At 41.0% G+C, this 21590-nt stretch overlaps 2 protein-coding genes across 2 annotated transcripts in view; both read right to left on the bottom strand.

Moving 5' to 3' along the window:
* Positions 1-21590, bottom strand: part of REXO2 (RNA exonuclease 2) — a 1032599-nt gene that overhangs the window by 138195 nt on the left and 872814 nt on the right. The gene's annotated exons all lie outside the window — the stretch shown is intronic.
* On the bottom strand, positions 3318-20113 carry NNMT (nicotinamide N-methyltransferase). Its single transcript, XM_050758094.1, has 3 exons — positions 19622-20113; positions 18163-18370; positions 3318-3789 (listed from the first exon to the last, which is right to left on the bottom strand). The coding sequence occupies exons 1-3, from the start codon at positions 19773-19775 to the stop codon at positions 3357-3359; spliced, it is 795 nt and encodes a 264-aa protein (XP_050614051.1). The 5' UTR covers positions 19776-20113; the 3' UTR covers positions 3318-3356.

The raw sequence follows: 21590 nt of genomic DNA, 5'->3' as shown, positions 1-21590 counted from the left end.
AGAGCCCTTGTCTCGCTGTGTCTTAACTGTTTGCGTGTCTTAACTGTCTGCATGTCGATTTCTCCCCATGACTTGCAGTTCTTCAAGAACAGGGGCTATGGCTTTCATCTCTGTGGGAAAGAAAAATGTTGGTTATCAGAGAGGAGTCCCAGAGCCCAGAGAACAGCCCAGTGGCTTTTAAACGTTTTAAGAATCACAACCTAGAGTAACAAATGCATGTTATATCATGATCCAGTAACAAATATGCACATGTGTGAAAATAGGTATTTGTAAAATGGAAACAAAATTTCCCCAAATAATATACCACATGCAGTGCTAATGTCAGAGATTCTGTTTTCTACTTTATTCTCTATTAGTTTTTAAAATATGGATTTGGTGCACCAAATTGATTTTATGATACATTGATGAATGCAACTTGCAGTCTGAGAACTATTAGTGTAGGTAACATTTTGTCTGCCATCCCCCACTGCCTTGGTTTTCTGATTTTCTGTTTGTATCTATTGAATGCTTCAAACTGGCAGAGGAAGGAGGAATTTCTTTTTTTTTTTTTTTTTTTTTTTTGAGACAGAGTCTTGCTGTATCGCCCAGGCCCAGGCTAGAGCGCAGTGGAGCGATCTGGGCTCACTGCAAGCTCCGCCTCCCGGGTTCATGCCATTTGGAAGGAGGAGTTTTGATTGAGAGACTGAGCAAGAAAGAGAGTGCTACAGCAGGGATGGAGCACAGAGGAAACCATATTCTGCCTATTTTCCATCCAGCCCCTTGGACTTGCCTTGAGCTCCCATAAGTAGAAACTGACCAGACTGTTCATGAGAAAATGTATACGGATGGTCCTCGGCTGACGATGAGGTAACATCCCAATAACCCATCATAAGTTGAGAATATCACAAGTCCAAAATAAATGTAATGCACCTAATGTATCGAACATCATAGTTTAGCCTAGCCTACCTTAAATATGCTCAGAACACTTTCATTAGCCGAAAACTGGACAACATCATCAAACACAAAGCAATTTTGTAACAATAAAAATAAAAGATCAAAATTCAAAATGTGAAGTACAATTGCTACTGAATGCATGTTAACATTTGCACCATCATAAAGGCCAAACATTGTAAGTCAAACATAAGTTGGGGTTCAGGCATGATGGCTCACTCCTGTAATCCCAGCGCTTTGGAAGGCTGAGGTGGGCAGATCACTTGAGGTCAGGAGTTTGAGGTCAGCCTGGCCAATGTGGCTAAAATACAAAATATAAAAATTAGCTTGGCACGATGGCACATGCCTGTAACCCCAGCTACTCAGGAGGCTGAGGCAGGAGAATTGCTTGAACCTGAAATGTGGAGGTTGCGGTGAGCCAAGCTCACACCACTGTACTCCAACCTGGGCTCCAGAGAGAGACTCCATCTCAAAAAAATAAAATAAAAGTAAATAAGTTGGGGATCATCTGTAAACTTCACGCACAAACAAGGCTACTTAAGGGTCTAGATCAGGAGTCTACAAACTACAACCCTTGGACCTAATCGATCCATCCGTTTTTACAAATAAAGTTTTATTGGAACAGAAACATGCATATTTGTTTACGTACTGTCCATAGCTGCTTCTGCTACAACTGCAGAGTTGAGTAGTTGCAATTAAGACTGTATAACCCACAAAGCCAGAAATATTTACTATCTGGGCCTTGACAGGAAAAGTTTGCCCATCCCTGGAATAAAGGGAAAGTGTTTCTTACCACTCTGGGAGGAAACCAGTACGGCTCTGAGGCATCTAAAGCAGAGTGTTAGGCATGGGCAGTATCTTTCTCAAAAGAGGGCATATTGGCCCCTTTCCAGCATCCTCAGGCTGGGCTCAGGGCCCCCAGCATTATAGCCTGAGCAGGAGAGCCTCAACAGGGGGGATTCTGGGCAGGGGGGGAACTGCTGGTGCAGGTACACTACTGCCCTTGGAAGAACCTGGAAGCACTTAGGGTGTTTCTGGGACTCAACAGATGAGGGCTGTTGAGTCAGCTGACACTGGGATTTCATTTTCATTCTTGTGCCTGGTGCATGAAAGAAAGATGCTTGGAGAGTGCTAAATGTTTGGTAGAGATTTCTTAAATCAAAAAGGAATTGGCGGCATGTGGTATAGAAACCGAGTTTTATCACAGCCTCTCTCAAAGGCAATGCCAGTAAAGAGTCCAGTGCCTGCAGCCCAGAACAGGAATCCCCCCTCCTGCTTGGAGAATTAGCCATCTTTTCTCAGCTGCTTTGGCAACTAATATTGATGATGATGCGTATAATAATAATAACTAACATTTACTGAATGTTTATCAAGCACCATGCAATATTCTAGGTCCTTTACATGTAACAATTCACTTCATTTTATTTATTATTTTACTTTTTGAGACAGCATGTCACTCTGTCTGGAACACAGTGGTGCGATCTCAGCTCATTGCAACCTCCGCCTCCCGGGCTTAAGCCATCCTCCCACCTCAGCCTCCTGAATAGCTGGGACCACAGGCATGTGCCACCACACCTGGCTAATTTTTTTGTATTTTTAGCACAGGCAGGGTTTTGCATGTTCCCCAGGCCGGTCTCAAACTCCTGAGCTCAAGCAATCTGTCTGCCTCACCCAAAGTGCTGGGATTACAGGCATGAGCCACCATGCCTGGCCACAATTCACTTTAATTCTCTTAACAAAAAGACTATTTTCATCTCATTTTATATTTATAGGTGAGGAAACTGAGGCACTGCAAGGTTATGTAACTTGCCTAATGAGAAGCAGCTAGTAAGTAGCAGAGTCTGAATTTGAAAATAGAGTGATCTTTGTAGCTCAAAAATTTTTTTGGATTGCTGGGATGAACAGAAATGCTGGACAGCTAGTCTCTGGCCCCTGAGGCCAGAGTGGAGTCTAGCAAACAGCTATACCCACAGGGCAGCCTGAACAACGGCAGAGGCCAGGGTTTGGTAGACTCTCCAGGAAGAAGGCAAGAGTTGAACAGGAGAAGCCCATTCTTGGGAAAGAAGGAGACAGCAGCGCCCCCTAGGAAACTAACAGTGAATAACTGCAGACACTTCTCTGTAGGCAGGTATGGGCTTGAGCCCCCACAACTAGATGTTTAGGGAAGTGAGGTCTTCTTTTGTAAACACAGGCAATGAAGACTGGAATACCAATTGCTCATCTTTGGGTCCCATAGCACTAACATTTGTGTGAAGCTCCAAGTGGTCAGTGGATTGTTTGTAGACTGACCTCGCCAGTCCTGTCCTAGATGAACCATCAGGCCCCAACCACTGAGCCTCTACTCAGCACGTGACTTGGCAGTTAGAACCAAGTACTGAAGTCAACTGGACAGGTCAAAGGAATTGCTTTAATTGAGGTCACAGGCATCACAGGGATCTGCTCAGCTTCCTCCCCACCAGGGAGAAAAGTCCTTCGTTGTTGGCCATGGTGGAAGAATAACTTTGTGAGATCACCTCAAACCATTCGATCGTGTAGCCAGCCTCTTTCACAGCAGCCTCTACTGCCTCCCGGCCCAGGGGGAGGCTGGAGAACTTCTGCTCGCCAATCATGTAGTAGCTGCTCTTCAGTGCGTCCATGATCACCAGGAAGCCCCCTGGCTTCAGTAGGCTGCCGAGGTTCCTCAGTGCCCTGCGGTAGGTGGGGAGGTCTGGGCAGGCGGCATCCAGACACAGCGTGCTAAGCAGGCAGTCAGCCAGGGGTAAGGGGACGGCCCCCAGCGGCTGGCTCTGAGTCACGTCACACTTCAGCACCTGCTTGACCGCCTGCCTCAACTTCTCCTCCTTCTCTGGACCCTTGACTCTGAAAAACACAAACCCACAAACATTGTTTTCCACTCCAGTCATGGGAAACCCAGATCTCTCGGGTCAAGGCTAAAAATGGCCATATTGTCCCAGATGTGTATCCTTAGGGCCTCCTCTATTGGGAAAGTAGAGAAAGAAGAACCGAGGGGCCATTTTGGCATTTGAAGGAGACCATACTACCCCGAGCCACGTGAAATCTCTTTATAAAGTGAATGGTACATGAAAATGATAATACCTAGCAGCCTGCCACTACCATGGACTTCCCTCCATGAAATGATTCCTCCTTCCCTGCTTAGTATAGCACTCACTTATACTATACTGGCTCATTTATTAGTATTTATTTGTTATTATTATTATACTTGTCCCATCTTCCAAACTGTAATGTAGTGGCTACTTGACCCATACAGAACAAGTATTAATAATAAAGGGTTTCAAATGCTGAAACATTATCTTTGCAGTAGCTGCTGATCAATAAGAGTGGTGAGATCATCCATAGACCTTTTTAGGAACTATTGATCATTATCCCACAGCTGTGAACAGGGCACTCCTAGAGAGAAGAAAGCTACATTTCCCATTCTTAGATTCCAAAAAATATTGCAGATAGTATGTTTTCTGACAGAGATCGTGTTTTTGGTAGCCTAGGCAGGAACCCTGTCCTTTTCTGCCAAATCAATGGCATGTTTTGGGGTTTTTGTTTTGTTTTGTTTCTAGAAACAGGGTCTTGTTCTGTTGCACAGGATGGAGCGCAGTGGCGCCATCATAGCTCACTGCAACCTCAAACTCCTGGGCACAAGGGATCCTCTCACCTCGGTCTCCCAAAGCACTGGGATTACAGTCATGCAACACCACTCTAGGCTAGTTTATTGTTTTATAGAGACAGGGTCTCCCTATGTTGCCCAGGCTGGTCTTGAACTTCTGGCCTCAAGTGATCCTCCTGCCTCAGCCTCTCAAACTGTTGGAATTACATGTATGAGCCACCACCACACCTGGCCCAATGGTGATTCTCGAGAGAAAAATCAGTTAATAAAAGAATGAAAGAAGAGAAGGCAAGGGCAGGAGATGGGACAGAGTGGCTTGTATCCTATTTGAATTTGTTACAGGAGGAAGAAAGGAACAAACAAATGATCAAAATTCAATAAACAGAGTGCACAAGAGAAACTGAAGAGCAGGGGTGGACAAAGGAGAAAGAAGTAGCAGAAGATCAGATAAGTGACAAAAGGGGAAGAAACACTGAGTGTGTTAAGGGCCCAGGCCCCAGAGCACTAAGAATAGGAGAGACCCCCGGGTATTGAGCTCTTGGAAGGAGTTAACCAGCAAAGCATTGTGGAGCAGACCCAGTCTCATGCTCTGGAAACACACACTCCACCATCTGATGCAGACTCCAGGAGAAGACGGCCACTTGGACATCAAGTCTTGACAGACAGCAGAGATGGCCCCACATTCCAGCAAGTGAGGGAGACTTTCACTGGGACCATTTCTAGTCATGAGGAAAAGTCAATGGTTTAAATAAAACTTGATTTGAGAGAGTAGACAGTAGTCATGGGCATCTTAAATATTCACTTAAAATCTTAATCCTAGTGAATATAATCACTTCTTTGCAAACATGCTTTATGCTTGCTATAATTTTCCATTTAAGAAGCTTAGCAATTAGCATATGAAAACATGCTCAACATTGTTAGCCATCAGAGAAATGCAAATCAAAACCATGAGATATCACTTCACATCACTATGATGGCTATAATAAAAAAGACAGATAATATCAAGTGTTGGCAAGGATGTGCAGAAAATGGAACCTACATACACTGTTGCTGACAATGTAAAATAGTCCAGCTACTTTGGAAAACAGTCTGGCAGTTCCTTAAAAGGTTAAATATAGAGTTACCACATGACCCAGGAAATCTGTCTAGGTATATACCCAAGAGAAATGAAAACATATATCCATACAAAAACTTGTAATGAATGTTTATAAATAGCTAAAAGGTGCAAACAATGCAACTGTCAACTTCTGAATAGGTAAATAAAATGTGATATACACATACAATGGAATATTTTTTGGCAACAAAAAGAAATGAAATTCTGACACATGCTATAACATGGATGGACCTTGAAGACATAGGTTACATGAAGAAAGCCAGAACCAAAAGGCCACATATTGTATGATTCCATTTATATGAAATGTCCAGAAAAGGCAAAGCTACAGAGACTGAAAGCAAACCAGTGGTTGCCAGGAACTGAGGGATTTGGAGAGAAATGGGAGTGGCTGCTAATGGGTACAGGGTTTCTTTTGAGAATTATGAAAATGTTGTAAAATTGATTGTGATGAAGGTTACACAACTCTGAAAGTATACTAAAAACTACTGAATTTCACAATTTAAATGGGTACATTAATTGTACGGTATGTGAGTTATATCTTAATAAACTGTTATATTAAAAGAGAGAGAGAGATAAGCTTAGCAAGGTGTTGATTTCAGGGAATTCCTACCAACCCCTAAACTGGTATCTACATAGAAAACAAAAATTATCCTTGGTTGGGTCTACCTGATCCTTTATCAAGGCTAGAAATGGTAGCAGGGTGACCACTTTGTCCTGATTTGTCTTGGATTTTCTAGTTTGAGCCCTGAAAAATCCCATATTCTAAGTCCCCCTTGCAGTCCTGGACAAAGCAGATGGTTAGTCATTCTAAGGTGGGAAACTAGTTACAAAGCTACCTCCCAGCCTTGATACAACATGGATGATTTGATAGAACACTTTAAGAATAACAACAACAAAAAAAATGATTTAACACTGTGGAAGTGTGTGAGAAACATGCATTTCAAAGGCAAACTAATCTAGAACAGAAAAACTTAAGTAACCTATCTGCACATAGGAATAATAATAAAGTGTATACCAAAAGGTAGAGCAGTGACAACATAATGTTTTGGGGGATATGTTTCGGGATGATCCTCTATAACGGGAACATTGTGAAAATGTGTGTTTGATTACATCAGAGGCAGAACCAACCTCTGTGCCCTATTGTGTATTAAGCTATTTGAAACACTGAGTTACCACAGAACCAGAACTTGCCAGTCAGATGATGATGCAAATTGTTCCCAAACTGTGAGCCACACTGTGAAGTCTCCAAAGCTCACAGAGAATGTGCCAATTTGAGAGGGAAATTTGCTAGAAACACCCAGTGTCGTAGATCCCTGCTTGTCCTTGGACACACAGCAAACATTGGGGAAGTCAGTTGCCAAGGTAGCTGTGTAAAGCCTGCATACACCTCACCTCGGGGCAACGCAGGGAAATGGACTCACCGGAGACCCAGCCAATTACCACTTTGCCTCACATTTAGCTCGTGGGGTGGGTAATAAACACACACCAGGAAAGTGCTATGCTGTTTTGCAGAAAGCTAACAGCGGCGTGGCCATTTCTTTAGTTCTAAAGATCTACCCTTTCACATGAAACAATATGCAAAACAAGGCAGCCCTGTCCCCTGTAAATATGCATCTATAAAAGCCTGAGGGGTATGGGGAGGGAGGGAGGGAGGCAAGAAAGGATGAAGAGGAGAGTCCCGGGAAGAACCCTTTCTGAGAATGTCTTCCCACATTCCAGGTGAACTATCCTGAGATTTAAAGGCGGTTCCTCCTGCCTTCTCTCGGCAAAGCCAGCAGTGCATCAGAATCTCCCAGACAAGCTGTTTTTCATTGTTCTCACACCCCCAAAGCCCCATCCCCAGAAGTTCCTGCAGGCTCTCCTGAGAAAGAACCATCAAAACAGGTCAAGGAAATCAAGGCTAAGTAAGCTTGGAGGTCACTGTGAGAATTGTACGGGCAAGGAATAATCATTGGTGCACCTTTGATGCAGACCACACCCCACACGCGAATCAGGTGAATGATATTCTACGAGGAAGAGTCTAAAAAGCAAAATGTGGGTATTCATGCATTTTCCAAATATGTTTTAAACCTCTATTATGTTACAGGAAATAGGCTGGGCACTGGGGCCACAAGGATGAACAAATGAGAAACAGATTCTAACCTCATGGAGATTGCAGATGAGTGGGTGGCAGGAGAAAGCATTAACCCAGTGATCACTCACAGAAGTGGAAATTAAAACTGACAAATGCAAGGAAGGAAAGGAGCGTGGCACTAATGGGGAGATGTTGGGAGCTCCCCTTGACCTAGAGAATCAGGAAAAGCTCCTCCAAAAAGGAGTCGGGCAAGCAGAGATATAGAGGATAAATATGTAGGAGTTAACCAGACCAAAGCAAGCAGGGAGGGCGGGAGGAAATTCCAGTAAGAGGAAACCACAAGTGCAAAGGCCACGTGGTGGTAGGAAACACAGGAGGAGAGTGCCAACGTGGCTGGATTGTGGGGAAACAGGTTGGCAGGAGCCAGACTAGGCAGGGCTTTGTGGACCATGGAAGTTTGCTTTTCATTCCAAAAGCTCCCGAGAGTCACTAGGGAGCACTAAAGAGGAGAGTGACATGATCAGATTTACATTTTGAGAGGGTCACTTGGGCTGCAGGGCAGAGAAGAATTGAGTGGGGGCCAAGAGTGGAAGTGGGAGGGCAGTCAGGAGGGAAACAGGGGTAGCTGGGACCAGATGATGGTAAACACGGGAAGAAATGGGTTACAGAGGAAGTCAGGAAGTAAAATGGACAGAGCTTGATGTTAAGTTACTGTGGAGCATGACAGACAGGGAAAGGACAAGATTGACTTCCAGGTTCTGGCTTGTCCAATTTATTATATGATGGTGCCAATCAAGCAGCTAAGAATACCAGAAATAAAGCAGATCTGGAGCAGATCGTAACTCTGTTTTGGACACACTGAGTTTGAGGTGCTCTGAGACCTGTGAGTAGAAATGTTTACAATTGAGGAAATAGTTAGTTGAAGGTTTCTTAACCTGCCCTGTGAATTTTCCCAGGGAGATAAGGCAGCAAGAGCACCTATTTAAGAAAGAGGCATCCTTGTAAAAGGCAGGAATGCTTCCTAGGTATCACTGAAACAATCATCGTGATCATCAAGATCCTGGTTTTGAAAAAGCATATCAATATCCTTTTGCAAGTTGTGAAAGTCCAGAGATGCTATGGAATAGAGGTGGTTCACTAGTTTGTGGAACACATTTGGCACAACTGTGTCTATTTTTGGACAACATACAAACATCTTCTAAACAGAAATGGAGGTCTTTGCACAGAGAGCATTTACCTCAGAGAACTGCCACCTCAACAGGAGCCCAACCTTTTTTCTGTCAGGTACGCTGAGGTTAAGAGGAGCATGCTACCTGACTTCAAACTATACTACAAGGCTACAGTATGTACTTTAAATTTCATATAGAACCAAAAAAGAGCCCATATAGCCAAGGCAATCCTAAGCAAAAAGAACAAAACTGGAGGCATCACACTACCTGACTTCAAACTATACTACAAGGCTACAGTAACCAAAACAGCATGGTACTGGTACCAAAACAGAGATATAGACCAATGGAACAGAACACAGGCCTCAGAAATAACGCCACACATCTACAACCATCTGATCTTTGACAAACCTGACAAAAACAAGAAATGGGAAAATGATTCCCTATTTAATAAATGGTGTTGGAAAAACTGGCTAGCCATATACAGAAAACTGAAACTGGATCCCTTCCTTACACCTTATACAAAAATTAATTCAAGATGGATTCAAGACTTAAATATTAGACCTAAAACCATAAAATCCCTAGAAGAAAACCTATGCAATACCATTCAGGACATAGGCATGGTCAAGGACTTCATGACTAAAACACCAAAAGCAATGGCAACAAAAGCCAAAATTGACAAATGGGATCTAATTAAACTAAAGAGCTTCTGCACAGAAAAAGAAACTACCATCAGAGTGAACAGGCAACCTACAGAATGGGAGAAAAATTTTACAATCTACCCATCTGACAAAGGGCTAATATCCAGAATCTACAAAGAACTTAAACAAATTTACAAGAAAAAATCAAACAACCCCATCAAAAAGTGGGTGAAGGATATGAACAGACACTTCTCAAAAGAAGACATCTATGCAGCCAACAGACACATGAAAAAAATGCTCATCGTCATTGGCCATCAGAGAAATGCAAATCAAAACCACAATGAGATACCATCTCACACCAGTTAGAATGGCAATCATTAAAAAGTCAGGAAACAACAGGTGCTGGGGAGGATGTGGAGAAATAGGAACACTTTTACACTGTTGGTGGTACTATAAACTACTTCAACCATTGTGGAAGACAGTGTGGTGATTCCTCAAGGATCTAGAACTAGAAATACCATTTGGCCCAGCCATCCCATTACTAGGGATATACCCAAGGGATCATAAATCACGCAGCTATAAAGACACATGCACACGTATGTTTATTGCGGTACTATTCACAATAGCAAAGACCTGGAACCAACTCAAATGTCCATTAATGACAGACTGGATTAAGAAAATGTGGCACATATACACCATGGAATACTATGCAGCCATAAAAAAGGATGCGTTCATGTCCTTTGTAGGGACATGCATGAAGCTAGAAACCATCATTCTGAGCAAACTATCTCAAGGACAGAAAACCAAACACCGCATGTTCTCACTCATAGGTGGGAATTGAACAATGAGAACACTTGGACACAGGGTGGGGAACATCACACACTGGGGTGGGGGGAGGGGAGAGGGATAGTATTAGGAGATATACCTAATGTAAATGACGAGTTAATGGGTGCAGTACACCAACATGGCATATGTACACATATGTAACAAACCTGCACGTTGCGCACATGTACCCTAGAACTTAAAGTATAATAAACAAAGAAAAAATGAGGAGGAGCCACTCTCTACAGAGGCAACCAGGAGGTGCTCCAGGCCCTACCTGCTGTCCAGAAGGCCAAGAAAAACAGCTTGGACAGCACGCCTGCAGCTGATTCCCACCCACCTGTGTGTATGTCCTGGCATACCTGGAGGGGAGCCCTGCTCCAGACACCATTGCTTCTTCTACTGTAATGTGCATACCACCCTTAGCAGATATTACAGTGAAGGCTCTGATTCTGTAGGTAGCTAGTGGAGCCTGAGAGCCTGCATTTCTAAAAGCTCCCACGTGTTGTCAAAACTACTAGTCCAGGGACCACAAGCCTAAGCTATGCATTCCAAGTTCCAGGAACCATAGGTTAAGTAATGCAGCTTCCGCAGTTCCTTAAGGAAAGAGCTCATATTCCTCTGTTCATGGAATAAGCTTGAGTAGTTGTATCTTAGTGTTTGACTTTCTTACGACTTTGTTAGATAGTTGTAAAAATGAGGGTTATTTATTTTTATTATTATTTTTGAGACAGAGTGTCATTCTGCCAGCCAGTCTGGAATGTGACCACAGCTCACTGCAGCCTCAATCTCCCAAGCTCAAGTGATCCTCTCTCCTCAGCCTCCCCAGTAGCTGGGAATATGGGTGTGCACCACCATGGCCAGCTAATTTAAAATGAGTGGGATTTAAATGCAGAGGTAGAAGAACAGGAGACAGTACAGTACATATGTCTTTGTCAGCCTTTAGCACAAGAAAAAGCTTCAGATAAAGAAGAAATCGCCTTGAAGTCTTGAAGGAAATAGGTTGTAGGTTGATAAAGCTACTTGAAGATGCAGGAAAGACATGAGCTGCATAGGATCACTATCATTCTCAAAATAATTAAAGCTACAGGATCTAGCACAAGGATAACGGCAAGAATGCAGAAATTTACTGCCAAAAATGCAATTTCCAACAAAGTTATTGGGAAGGGACAGTGTCTCAAGAGCCAGTTGTTCGAAGCTGACAATTCAGGTGTGAGATAAGCAATGCCTTTACTATCCTGTTAGATTGTAAGGGTTTATTTTTGAATGAGATGGAAAGGCCGGTGGTGGATACAGTAAGTGAGAACAAAGTTTCAAAAGCCTTCTTGACAGATGATTTGGACTTTGGAAAGGTGTATTGTCTAACAATGACTGAAGACTTATTTATTTATTTATTTATTTTTACAAAGTTTCCCTGAGATTCTACAAATCCTGGGAATTTCCTTATTTACTAAATAATTTTAGATATTATCTAAATTGTCATAGCTGCCATTGCTTGTAGTTAATATCAGTTTCATTCTGTGGAATCACATAGTCAACAGAATAAAAAAGGTGTATGAAATTATTTTTATATTGAAGAATATAGCTCTACTTTGAAGGCTATAGCCAACATAAAATTCTAAGTCAGGGGTATACAGGTAAAAATGGCATATGAAAATAGGCTCTCACAGGCCTGGGCAGCAGAGCAAAACTCCCATCTCTACAAAAAATTAGCCAGCTACAGCAGTGTGGACCTGTAGTCCCAGCTACCCAGGAGGCTGAGGTAGGAAGATCACCTGAGCCCAGGAAGTCAAGGTTACAGCGAGATCTCACCACTGCACTCCAATGTGGGTGACAGGGCAAGACCCTGTCTCAAAAAAAATAAAATAACCTCTCTCAACTTCTTACTACATGTCAGAAAAAAATGGGGCAATATTTAAACAATTGCATGATTTTGTTCATGTGTAAGGGTGACAAATACATTCTCATATATGCATGGACTTAGAAAACACGTCACTGTGTGTTCTTCTTGAAACAAATATTTGAAGATCTATTCAGTTGACAGATGAATCAAAATTAAAGACTCAATATCTAGAAAACTTGTATAAAATGAGTACCAAAAAATAATTGTAAATTTGATTACAAACCAAAAGCAAATGTCCAAACTGATCTTGAAAGAAAATATAAAAGTAATACTTTAAATTATAATATTTGAACTTTAAAATCTCAGGTTTCAATAACAAATACTGGGAAGAGAGATGCCAGGTGACTTTGGGTATCAAAAATTGTTAAATTCCTCAAGTTAGCAGAGAGGAAAACAATTACCAACTTTTTACCCGACTTGGTAAGTTAAGAGAATTTGTCTCCAACAGACCTGCATTATAAGTAATACTAAAATAAGTTCTTCAGGTGAAGGAAAATGACGCCAAGCAGAAGAACAGATTCTGGGAATGGAATGAAAAACACTACAGAAGAAAGATATGTGGGTAAACATAAAAGATCTTAAACGTATGCATAATATAGCCTTAGTTAGTTTGGGCTCCTGTAACAGGATACCATAGACTGGTGGCTTATAAACAACAGAAATTTATTTCCCACAATTCTAAAGGCTGGAAGTCTGAGATTAGGATGCCAGCCTGGTCAGGGTCTGATGAGGACTCTTCTGGGCCACACACAGCTGACTTCTTATTGTATCTTTATATGGCAGAAGGAGAGCTAGAGAGCTCTCTGGGGTTCCTTTTAAAAGGGCATGAATTCCATGCATGAAGTCTCCACTTTCATGACCTAATGACCTCTCAAAGCCCTAACCTCTTAATACCATCATAAGGGGGTTAGGATTTCAACACAGAAATTGGGAGAGAGGGATAAAAACATTCAGTCCAAAATTCCTATGTTTTTTGTATATTGTTATATGCATTGTTTAAAACTGTATACTGATGTATGTGACTATACTTAACACTATTCAACTAACACTTAAACATAGTAAACATAGTAAATTTTATTTTAAAAAATCATAATTAAAAATAAAACAATAAAAATAAAAGCACTACTAACTAAAGCAAAACTAGTAACAATATATGTATTATAGTACTAAACATAGAAATAAAATATATGGCAAGAACATAAGGGCCAGGAAAGTCAGTTAAGGAAATTACACTGTTGGAATATTTTACATCCTTCATGAGACAGTAGATATGTCAAGGATGCATATTGCAATTTCTAGAAAAACCATACAAACTCACACAAGACACAGAAGAGGTTAATAGAGGAGATAAAAAAAGAAATATTAAAAATATGTACACTTATACTAAATGGAATACTAAAAATTACTGCATTCACCAAGGGAAAACTGGAAGAAAGACACAGGTGAACAACAATCAGATGGGACAGATAAAAACATATACCAAGATGGTAGACTTAAATTCAACCCTGTAATATTAGTAATTACATTAAATGTAAATGGACTAAACAACCCAGTTAGAGGCAGAAATTGTCAGTCTGGATTAAAAAGAGAAAACATAATCTGAAAACAGAAGGGTAGAAAAGGATATGTAGATATATCATGTATATTAGTTATATATAACTGTAGGACAAATTATCCCCAAAATTTAGCAGCTAAAAATGACAAACATTTATTTCACTGCTTTTTGTGGTTCAACTGAGGGAAATTTGGTTCCAAGCTACTCCTCAGGACAAGAGAGGAGATAGAGAGAATACCCAATAAAAAGCTGTCATTTTTTAAAAATTGATTTTGGTTTTTACAGCAACATTAGGTTCACTGCACAATCAAGCAGAAGGCCTACATTGGCATACCATTATCACCCAAAGTCTATAATCTACATTAAGATTCACTCTTGGTATTGTACATTCCATGGATTTGGACAAATATATAATGACATGTGTCTGCCATTATAGTATCGTACAGAGTAGTCTCACTGCCCTAAAACATCCTCTATACTCCACCTCCCTCCCTGACCCTTGGCAACTGCTGATCTTCTTTACTTCTTTCCTAGTTTTGTATTTTCCAGAATGTCATATAGTTGGAATAATACACGTAGCCTTTTAAGATTGGCTTCTTTCGGCCGGGCGCGGTGGCTCAAGCCTGTAATCCCAGCACTTTGGGAGGCCGAGACGGGTGGATCACGAGGTCAGAAGATCGAGACCATCCTGGCAAACACGGTGAAACCCCGTCTCTACTAAAAAATACAAAAAACTAGCCGGGCGAGGTGGCGGGCGCCTGTAGTCCCAGCTACTCGGGAGGCTGAGGCAGGAGAATGGCGTAAACCCGGGAGGCGGAGCTTGCGGTGAGCTGAGATCCGGCCACTGCACTCCAGCCCGGGCGACAGAGCGAAACTCCGTCTCAAAAAAAAAAAAAAAGATTGGCTTCTTTCAATTAGTAATTGTATTTACATTTCCTCCACATCTTTTCGTGGCTTGATAGCTCATTTCTTTTTAGCACTGGATATAATTTCATTGTCTAAATGTACCACGGTTTATTTGTTCATTCACTTACTGAAGGACATCTTCGTTGCTTTCAATTTTTGGCAATTATGAATATAGCTACTATAAACATCTGTGTGCAGTTTTTTGTGTGGACATAAGTTTTTGACTTTTTGGGTTACATACCAAGGAGTGCAACTGCTAGATGGAATGGTTTTGCAAGGAATAGTCAAACTGTCTTCCAAAGTGGCTACACCATTTTTAATTCCCACAAACAATAAATGAGAGTTCCTGTTTCTCCACAGCCTCATCAGTATTTGGTGGTGTCAGTCTACCGGATTCTGGCCTAGATCTAATAGTGTAGTGGTGCTGTAGTCCTTTTTAATTTAATATCACAATTAAATTATGTGATATTATAATTTCACATAATTATATGTGCTATAATATACCTGCGTTCTACCAAATGCAGCACTATGCTGCATTCTACCAAATTTGTCAGTACTGAATCACTAAATCCAGTGGATATTCTAGGGAAGGGGATTACCCAAAGGTAAAAATACTGACACAAGGATTATTGGGGGCCATATTAGAGGCTGCCCACCACACCATGCAAAACAGCAAGCACAGGAAGGCTGATGTAGCTATATTAACATCAGAAAAAGGAGACTTCAAGACAAATACATTACTGGAAATAAAGGGAGATATTTCACAATGGTAAAATGGTCAGTTCATCAAGAAGACATAACAATCTAAAAATGTATATAACAGAGCTAAAAACAAGTGTCAAAATGCATAAAGCAAACGTTGACAGAACTACAGGGAGCAAAGGATAAATCAACAATCATAGTTTGAGACATGAACACCTCTCTCTCAGTAATTGACAGAGAGAGTAAACAAAACGTCAGTAAGGATGTAGAGAATTTGAACAATACTATCAACTGCCTGATTTAATTGATATCTATAGAAAGTATACCTACAACTGAACAATACACACTCTTTTCAATGTAGAAAGCACATAGAACATTTACTGAGATAGACCATATGCAGAGCCACAAAATAAATCTCTGACTACAACAAAATTTAATTTGAAAGCAATAACAATAGGATATCTAGAAAAACCCCAATACTTTGGAAATTAAGCAGTATAATTCTAAATAATTCGCAGTCAAAAAAGAAATTACAAAGGAAATGAGACAGTATGCTGAATTTGAAAATAATAAAAACACCACATACAAGAATCATGAGATGCAGTTAAAACAGTGCTAAAGGAAATTTGCAGCATTAAATGCCTACGTTAGAAGAAAGAGATATGTGAAATAAATGGTATAAGTTTCCAACTTAAGAAGCTAAAAGAAGAATTAAAAACAAGAAATTTTAGAAAGCTAGAAAAAAATTAAAACAAACTAGAAAAGAATTAAAATTAAAACAAGTAGAAGAAAGAAAATTATCAAAAATAAAAGCAGAAACCAATGAAATAGAAAATGGACAGACAATAGAGAAAAATTAACAAAGCCAAACTTTGGTTCTTGGAAAAGATTAATAAAATGATCAATCTGTAGAAAGGTTGATCAAGACAAAAGAAAGAAAACAAGACAAATTACCAACATCAAGAATGAAAGAGAGATCACTACAGATCCTACAGACATAACAAAGTATTAAAAGGATATTGTAAAAAAAAAAAAAGTCAATAAAGTTGACAACCAAGATGAAAATGACAAATTTCTTGAAAAATACCACTTACCAAAACAGACCAAAGAAGAAACAGAAAATCCAAGTAACCTTAAAGAAATACTATTTTTAATAAAGTCTTCTTTCACACAAACCTTTCAGATTCCCCTGGCTTCACTGGTAAATGCTATCAATCATTTCAGAAGGAAATTATACCAATAATACTCAAAGTCTTTCAGAAAAGAGAAGAGGGGAAATCACTCCCAACTCATTTTATGACTCCAGCATCATGCTGATATCAAAATTTGTGAAGCACACTAGAAGAAAAGTATAGCTCAATATCCCTCATAAATACAGATGCAAAAATCCTTAACAGAAAATTAGAAAACCACATCCAGCAACACATAAGAAGAATAATACTTCATGACCAAGCAGTTTATGCCACTTTGGTGTAACATTAAAAATCATCCAATGTAATTCATATTTTCAGAATACAGGAGGAAAATCACATAACCATCTTGATAAATGTAAACACATTTTGACAAAATTCAACATTTGATTAAAATTTCAAAAAAGCTAGGAATGCAGAACTTAGTCTGATAAAGAATACGAAAAACCAATAGTTAATATACTTAATGATAAATCATTGAACATTTTTTCTCCTAGAATATGGAACAAGGCACAGAGGTCTGCTGTCATCATTTCTATTCAATATTGTATTGAAAGATTTTGCAAACATAATAAGGGCAGAAAAATAAATAAAAGTGTAAAGTTGGAATAGAAGAACAAAATCTATTTTTATGTGCAGATACTATAATCGCATACATTTGTCTTTTTATGCAGTTTGCAAAGAAGTCTGTGGGGTCTCAGCAATATGCATAGCAGTACAGAAATGTTGCTCCAGGAGCGAATGATCAGTTGGGGAATAGACTGGAGATTGTCGGACAATCAGCAAAAGATGGAGATGCATAAGGACATGAGAAAGACAGTGAATCGCAGACGTGGCTACCTCTGGCTAATAGGCTATTGCCAATTTCCCGCGTTGGAAGAAATTAAAATTTACATGAACAAATGAGATTCATTTGCATAAATTTATTTGTAGATGTGGTAGAGTAAGATCTTGACCATTAGTTGTGAGCATATAAAGTCTACTTTCATGGATGGTGATTAATAAATTCTTCTCAAATAATTCCTTTATGTTGCTTACCTCAGTTTAAAAACCTAGTCAGCTTTTGGTTGTATCTGGTGATGTCAGCATTAGCCACACTCACAGCCAAGTTCTGTAGGCTTGGATGGCTACAACAGCATGACAGTGAGGTGAGGGACAAGCCCTGACATCCAAAAGCTGCTGGTGAGAAGCTGGGTTAGCCTTTTACTTGTAGCTGTCCTAAACCTAGGTCCCAAGGTACTTGACTGCACACTGCTCTTGTCCCTACGGGCCTGGAAAGTTTGGGGGTTTACTCCTCTTTGCTCAGTATCCATTTCTTCCACCCTCTCCCTGTGTCTTCTGTTATTCTGGTGCACACACACACATGTACATACACAAATTTATAAACATGCACACACAGGCCTATCTCATCTCTCTTGCTCTCGCTCTCTCGTTATCATTCATTCTCCATTTGGATTTCTCTTTGGTCCCTAACTGTTGCTTTTGCCAACCATCACTCAGGTACCTTCGAAAGCCAAGAAGTAGACACCAGTTTCTCTACCTGTTCCCTTCAAGATCACACACATAGGTCACCACTGGGGACCAGTCAAAGGCCTCTGGCTCTTTCTTCAGCCACTTCTCCAGCTCCTGCAGGTTCTGGTCTGAGTAGTCAGTGACGATGATCTCCTTAAAGGATTCACAAGCAGAAAGGAGCTGATAGATAGTGGGGCCAGAGCCGATGTCAATCAGCAGGTCTCCCTTCACACCATCTGGGATAGGGAGGAACAAAGAAGAGAAATCAGGCATCTCATGGCAGTGGGCAGAGTCAAATTTACATTGTCTTCCCTGGGACTGTGCTGATGATCCTCAAAGACAGACGACTACTGTTCACAACTTTTCCCTCAAAATGTTTTTTTAAAACATCTTTTCTGGGCCAGGCACAGTGGCTCATGCCTATAGTCCCAGGACTCTGGAAAGCCAAGGCAGGAGGATCACTTGAGGCCTGGAGGATGAGACCAGCCTGGACAACGTAGTGAGACCTCATCTCCACAAAAAGTTTTAAAAATTAGCTGGGCCTGGTGGGGTGCACCTGAAGACCTAGTTATTGGAGAGGCTGAGGCAGAAGGATCCCTTGAGTCCAGGAGTTCAAGACTATGATGAGCTGTGATCACATCCCTGTACTCCATCCAGCCTCAGCAACAGAGTGAGACCTACATCTCCAAAAAATATTAAAAATTAAAAATAAAAATCCCATATTTTCCCAAAATCCCTGTAATTTACATCATAGTGACAAAGAAACAACAAATATCAAAAACACTAAAAATGTCTCACTTGAATTTTAAATAAAGCCCATCAGTTTGAAAAACCTCAAACATTAATACAATTTAAAGTAAAAAAGAAAAAGAAATCTTTTCATTTTTTATTCCCCAATCCAGGGTGAGGCATGTTGCCAGGAATTTTAAGGTCTAGGAGAACGTAAAAAAGATCTACTTCTGGTGTACAGACTGAACACCAGATCCAGAAAGGCTGTTGCACGAAGAATGTAAAAACTATTAAGCAATATTTTCAAGGAAAGTTAATTTTTAAAAAATAAAATTGAGTTTATATAATGTATTTCTCCAAAAAGCACCAGTTCTTCATATATTGGGAGGTCTTTATCTCACGTATATTCACAGCATTCCCTTGAGTTAGGATCAGAAAAGGTACTGTTTTAGAATTTCCAATTAAGTGGCCCTTTGAGGCTAAAAGTCTCCCTCAAGTCGCCTAGCAAATCAAGGTAGATTCAGGACAGCACTCCGGCCCTCTAGTTTCCTTTTGCATGACTAAGTGAGACAGTGGATACAAAAGCACTTTGTAAACTGTGGAATCGCTACACCAATATTCGTTTTTATCCTAGTTAAATAAATGGGGATGCCAAAAGGGCTGTGACACAACAATGATAGACACAAAACCCAGTCATGCCCTGAGACTCTATCTATAGGACTCATGTTAGTGGGGAGACATGTGGACAACAGACTTACCTAGGCAGAATATCTTGAAAAGATTTTCCAGAAGGTGCTTAAGAATCTGGCTTTCTGCAGAGTGCCTAGACCCAAACTTATAATATTTTTCTAGGTAATCCCGAGGGTTAAAATGCCTTAGATAAGTGTCCTTGGAGGTGAAGCCTGATTCCATTGTGTGTCACTTCTGTGCCACTGGAGTGCTGCCCTCCTTCTGTCTCCTCCAGAGGCCAGGGAGTCACCCTGCAGAAGTTGTCTTCCTGGGTCTCAGGCTATCAGCATTTCTTCCGTCAGTTCAGCCCTTCCTTTAGAACAGATGTTTGGTTAAACACTAACAGAGAAATAGACCACAAATGTTCTGGCTGTTCTGGGAAGTGATGAAATTCCTGGAGAAGGGAGCCTAGGAGAACGGGGGTGGAGGATATGGTAGAGGGAGGGCCATGAGCTGTATGCAATGCTTGCCCAAGGGGTGAAGGCCGGCCACCAGGGATTGTAGACCAGAGGGAGCACTTGGGCTCGTCAGGAAAATTATTTAATGCATAAGACCCCAAAGTTCAGAGAGACAGGACATCCCCTAACAAGCACCATCATTCTTCTTGGTCTTGCCATGATTCCCCCAGGAAAACGGGTCACAAAGAATGGTTTAAATTCAAACATGTAAAAGAAAGGGGAAAAAAAAAAAAGAGGGGAAAGATGAGGATAGGAAATGTATTCAGGGCTAAGGAATGTTGGCTGAAGAAGGAGTCTCAGATGAAGTCTGGAAAGAGTAATTTTAAAAGCCTGGATAAGGCTTTGTAAAGTCTAGTCCAGCCAAACATCCTTCATGCCCAGACCCCCTATCCATCCCTGCCCTAGGCTACTGCAGCTTCACCCACCACTGCCATGACCCAGTGTCTGGCAAGTACCTCCTCCCTAAGCCTCCCCACTCCTTTCAGTCAATCCAAATCCTGACAGTTCTTTCAAAGTTAACTTTACGTCCTTTAAGAATTCTTTAAGGCTGGGTGCGGTGGCTCACGTCTGTAATCCCAGCACTTTGGGAGGCCAAGGCGGACGGATCACGAGTTCAGGAGATCAAGACCATCCTGGCTAACATGGTAAAATCCCGTCTCTACTAACAATACAAAAAATTAGGCAGGTGTGGTGGCGGGCACTTGTAGTCTCAGCTACTTGGGAAGCTGAGGCAGGAGAATGGTGTGAAGCGGGGAGGCAGAGCTTGCAGTGAGCTGAGATGGCACCATTGCACTCCAGCCTGGGCGACAGAGCGAGACTCTGTCTCAAAAAAAAAAAAAAAAGAATTATTTAAATCCCCTTTTCTGAATTCACTTTGAGAAAGAGTAGGGGTGGGGATTGATTTCAGCTCACTCCCCACGAAAGCATTCTTTCATGCGTTCCCACTGATCACAAAACCCACACCACTACCTCACTGACAACATGTCCACTAGTCATCCTTTTACTTAATTCCAGGAACTGGCCTTAGGAGATAACCAATGTTGCAGGGTGTCCCACCTCGGGAAGGTATGCTGAGCAATTGATTGACAGCCTTGTTGCCACTGGCCAGACCACCAGGTGGCCCATTCCTCAAGATAACCATTGCAACCAGGTAATGCTGACCTGCATACCCTACTCCTCATGTGCTTTGCCCAGCAGCACACCCTACCTCTGACGTCAATTCCTGCGCTTTGCCTAATAAAAATTCCCTAGCGGTTCTTTTCAAGGAGTCAGCAAGCCAGATAATTCTCTCTCTCTTTTGTTGTTTCCTATATGCCAGGGCATAAGTTCCAGTAAAGCGTGTTTGGGAAGACTATTGGCCTTGTGTCAATTTCTATACACTGAGAGCCAAAAAAACCCATGGTCAGTGATATTGTGACCTTAGAATTTGTTCTACCCAGCCAGGCACTTGGTTTTTGTTTTTTGTTTTTTGTTTTTTTCTGTTTTCTTTTCTCTCTCTCTCTTTTTTTTTTTTTTTTTTTTTTGCTATTTATTTTTCTTT

Source organism: Macaca thibetana, chromosome 14 (assembly GCF_024542745.1).
Source record: "Macaca thibetana thibetana isolate TM-01 chromosome 14, ASM2454274v1, whole genome shotgun sequence".
NCBI classification, from domain to species: Eukaryota; Metazoa; Chordata; class Mammalia; order Primates; family Cercopithecidae; genus Macaca; species Macaca thibetana.
This window is presented reverse-complemented; position numbering and strand designations above follow the sequence as displayed.

Excerpts from the sequence above, each read along its gene's own strand:
- NNMT (XM_050758094.1), bottom strand. The coding sequence starts at position 19,775 with ATGGAATCAGGCTTCACCTCCAAGGACACTTATCTAAGGCATTTTAAC. Across the intron at positions 18,371-19,621 it reads TTTCAAGATATTCTGCCTAG|ATGGTGTGAAGGGAGACCTG; the intron begins GTAAGTCTGTTG and ends TCCCTATCCCAG. Across the intron at positions 3,790-18,162 it reads TGTGATCTTGAAGGGAACAG|AGTCAAGGGTCCAGAGAAGG; the intron begins GTAGAGAAACTG and ends TGTGTTTTTCAG.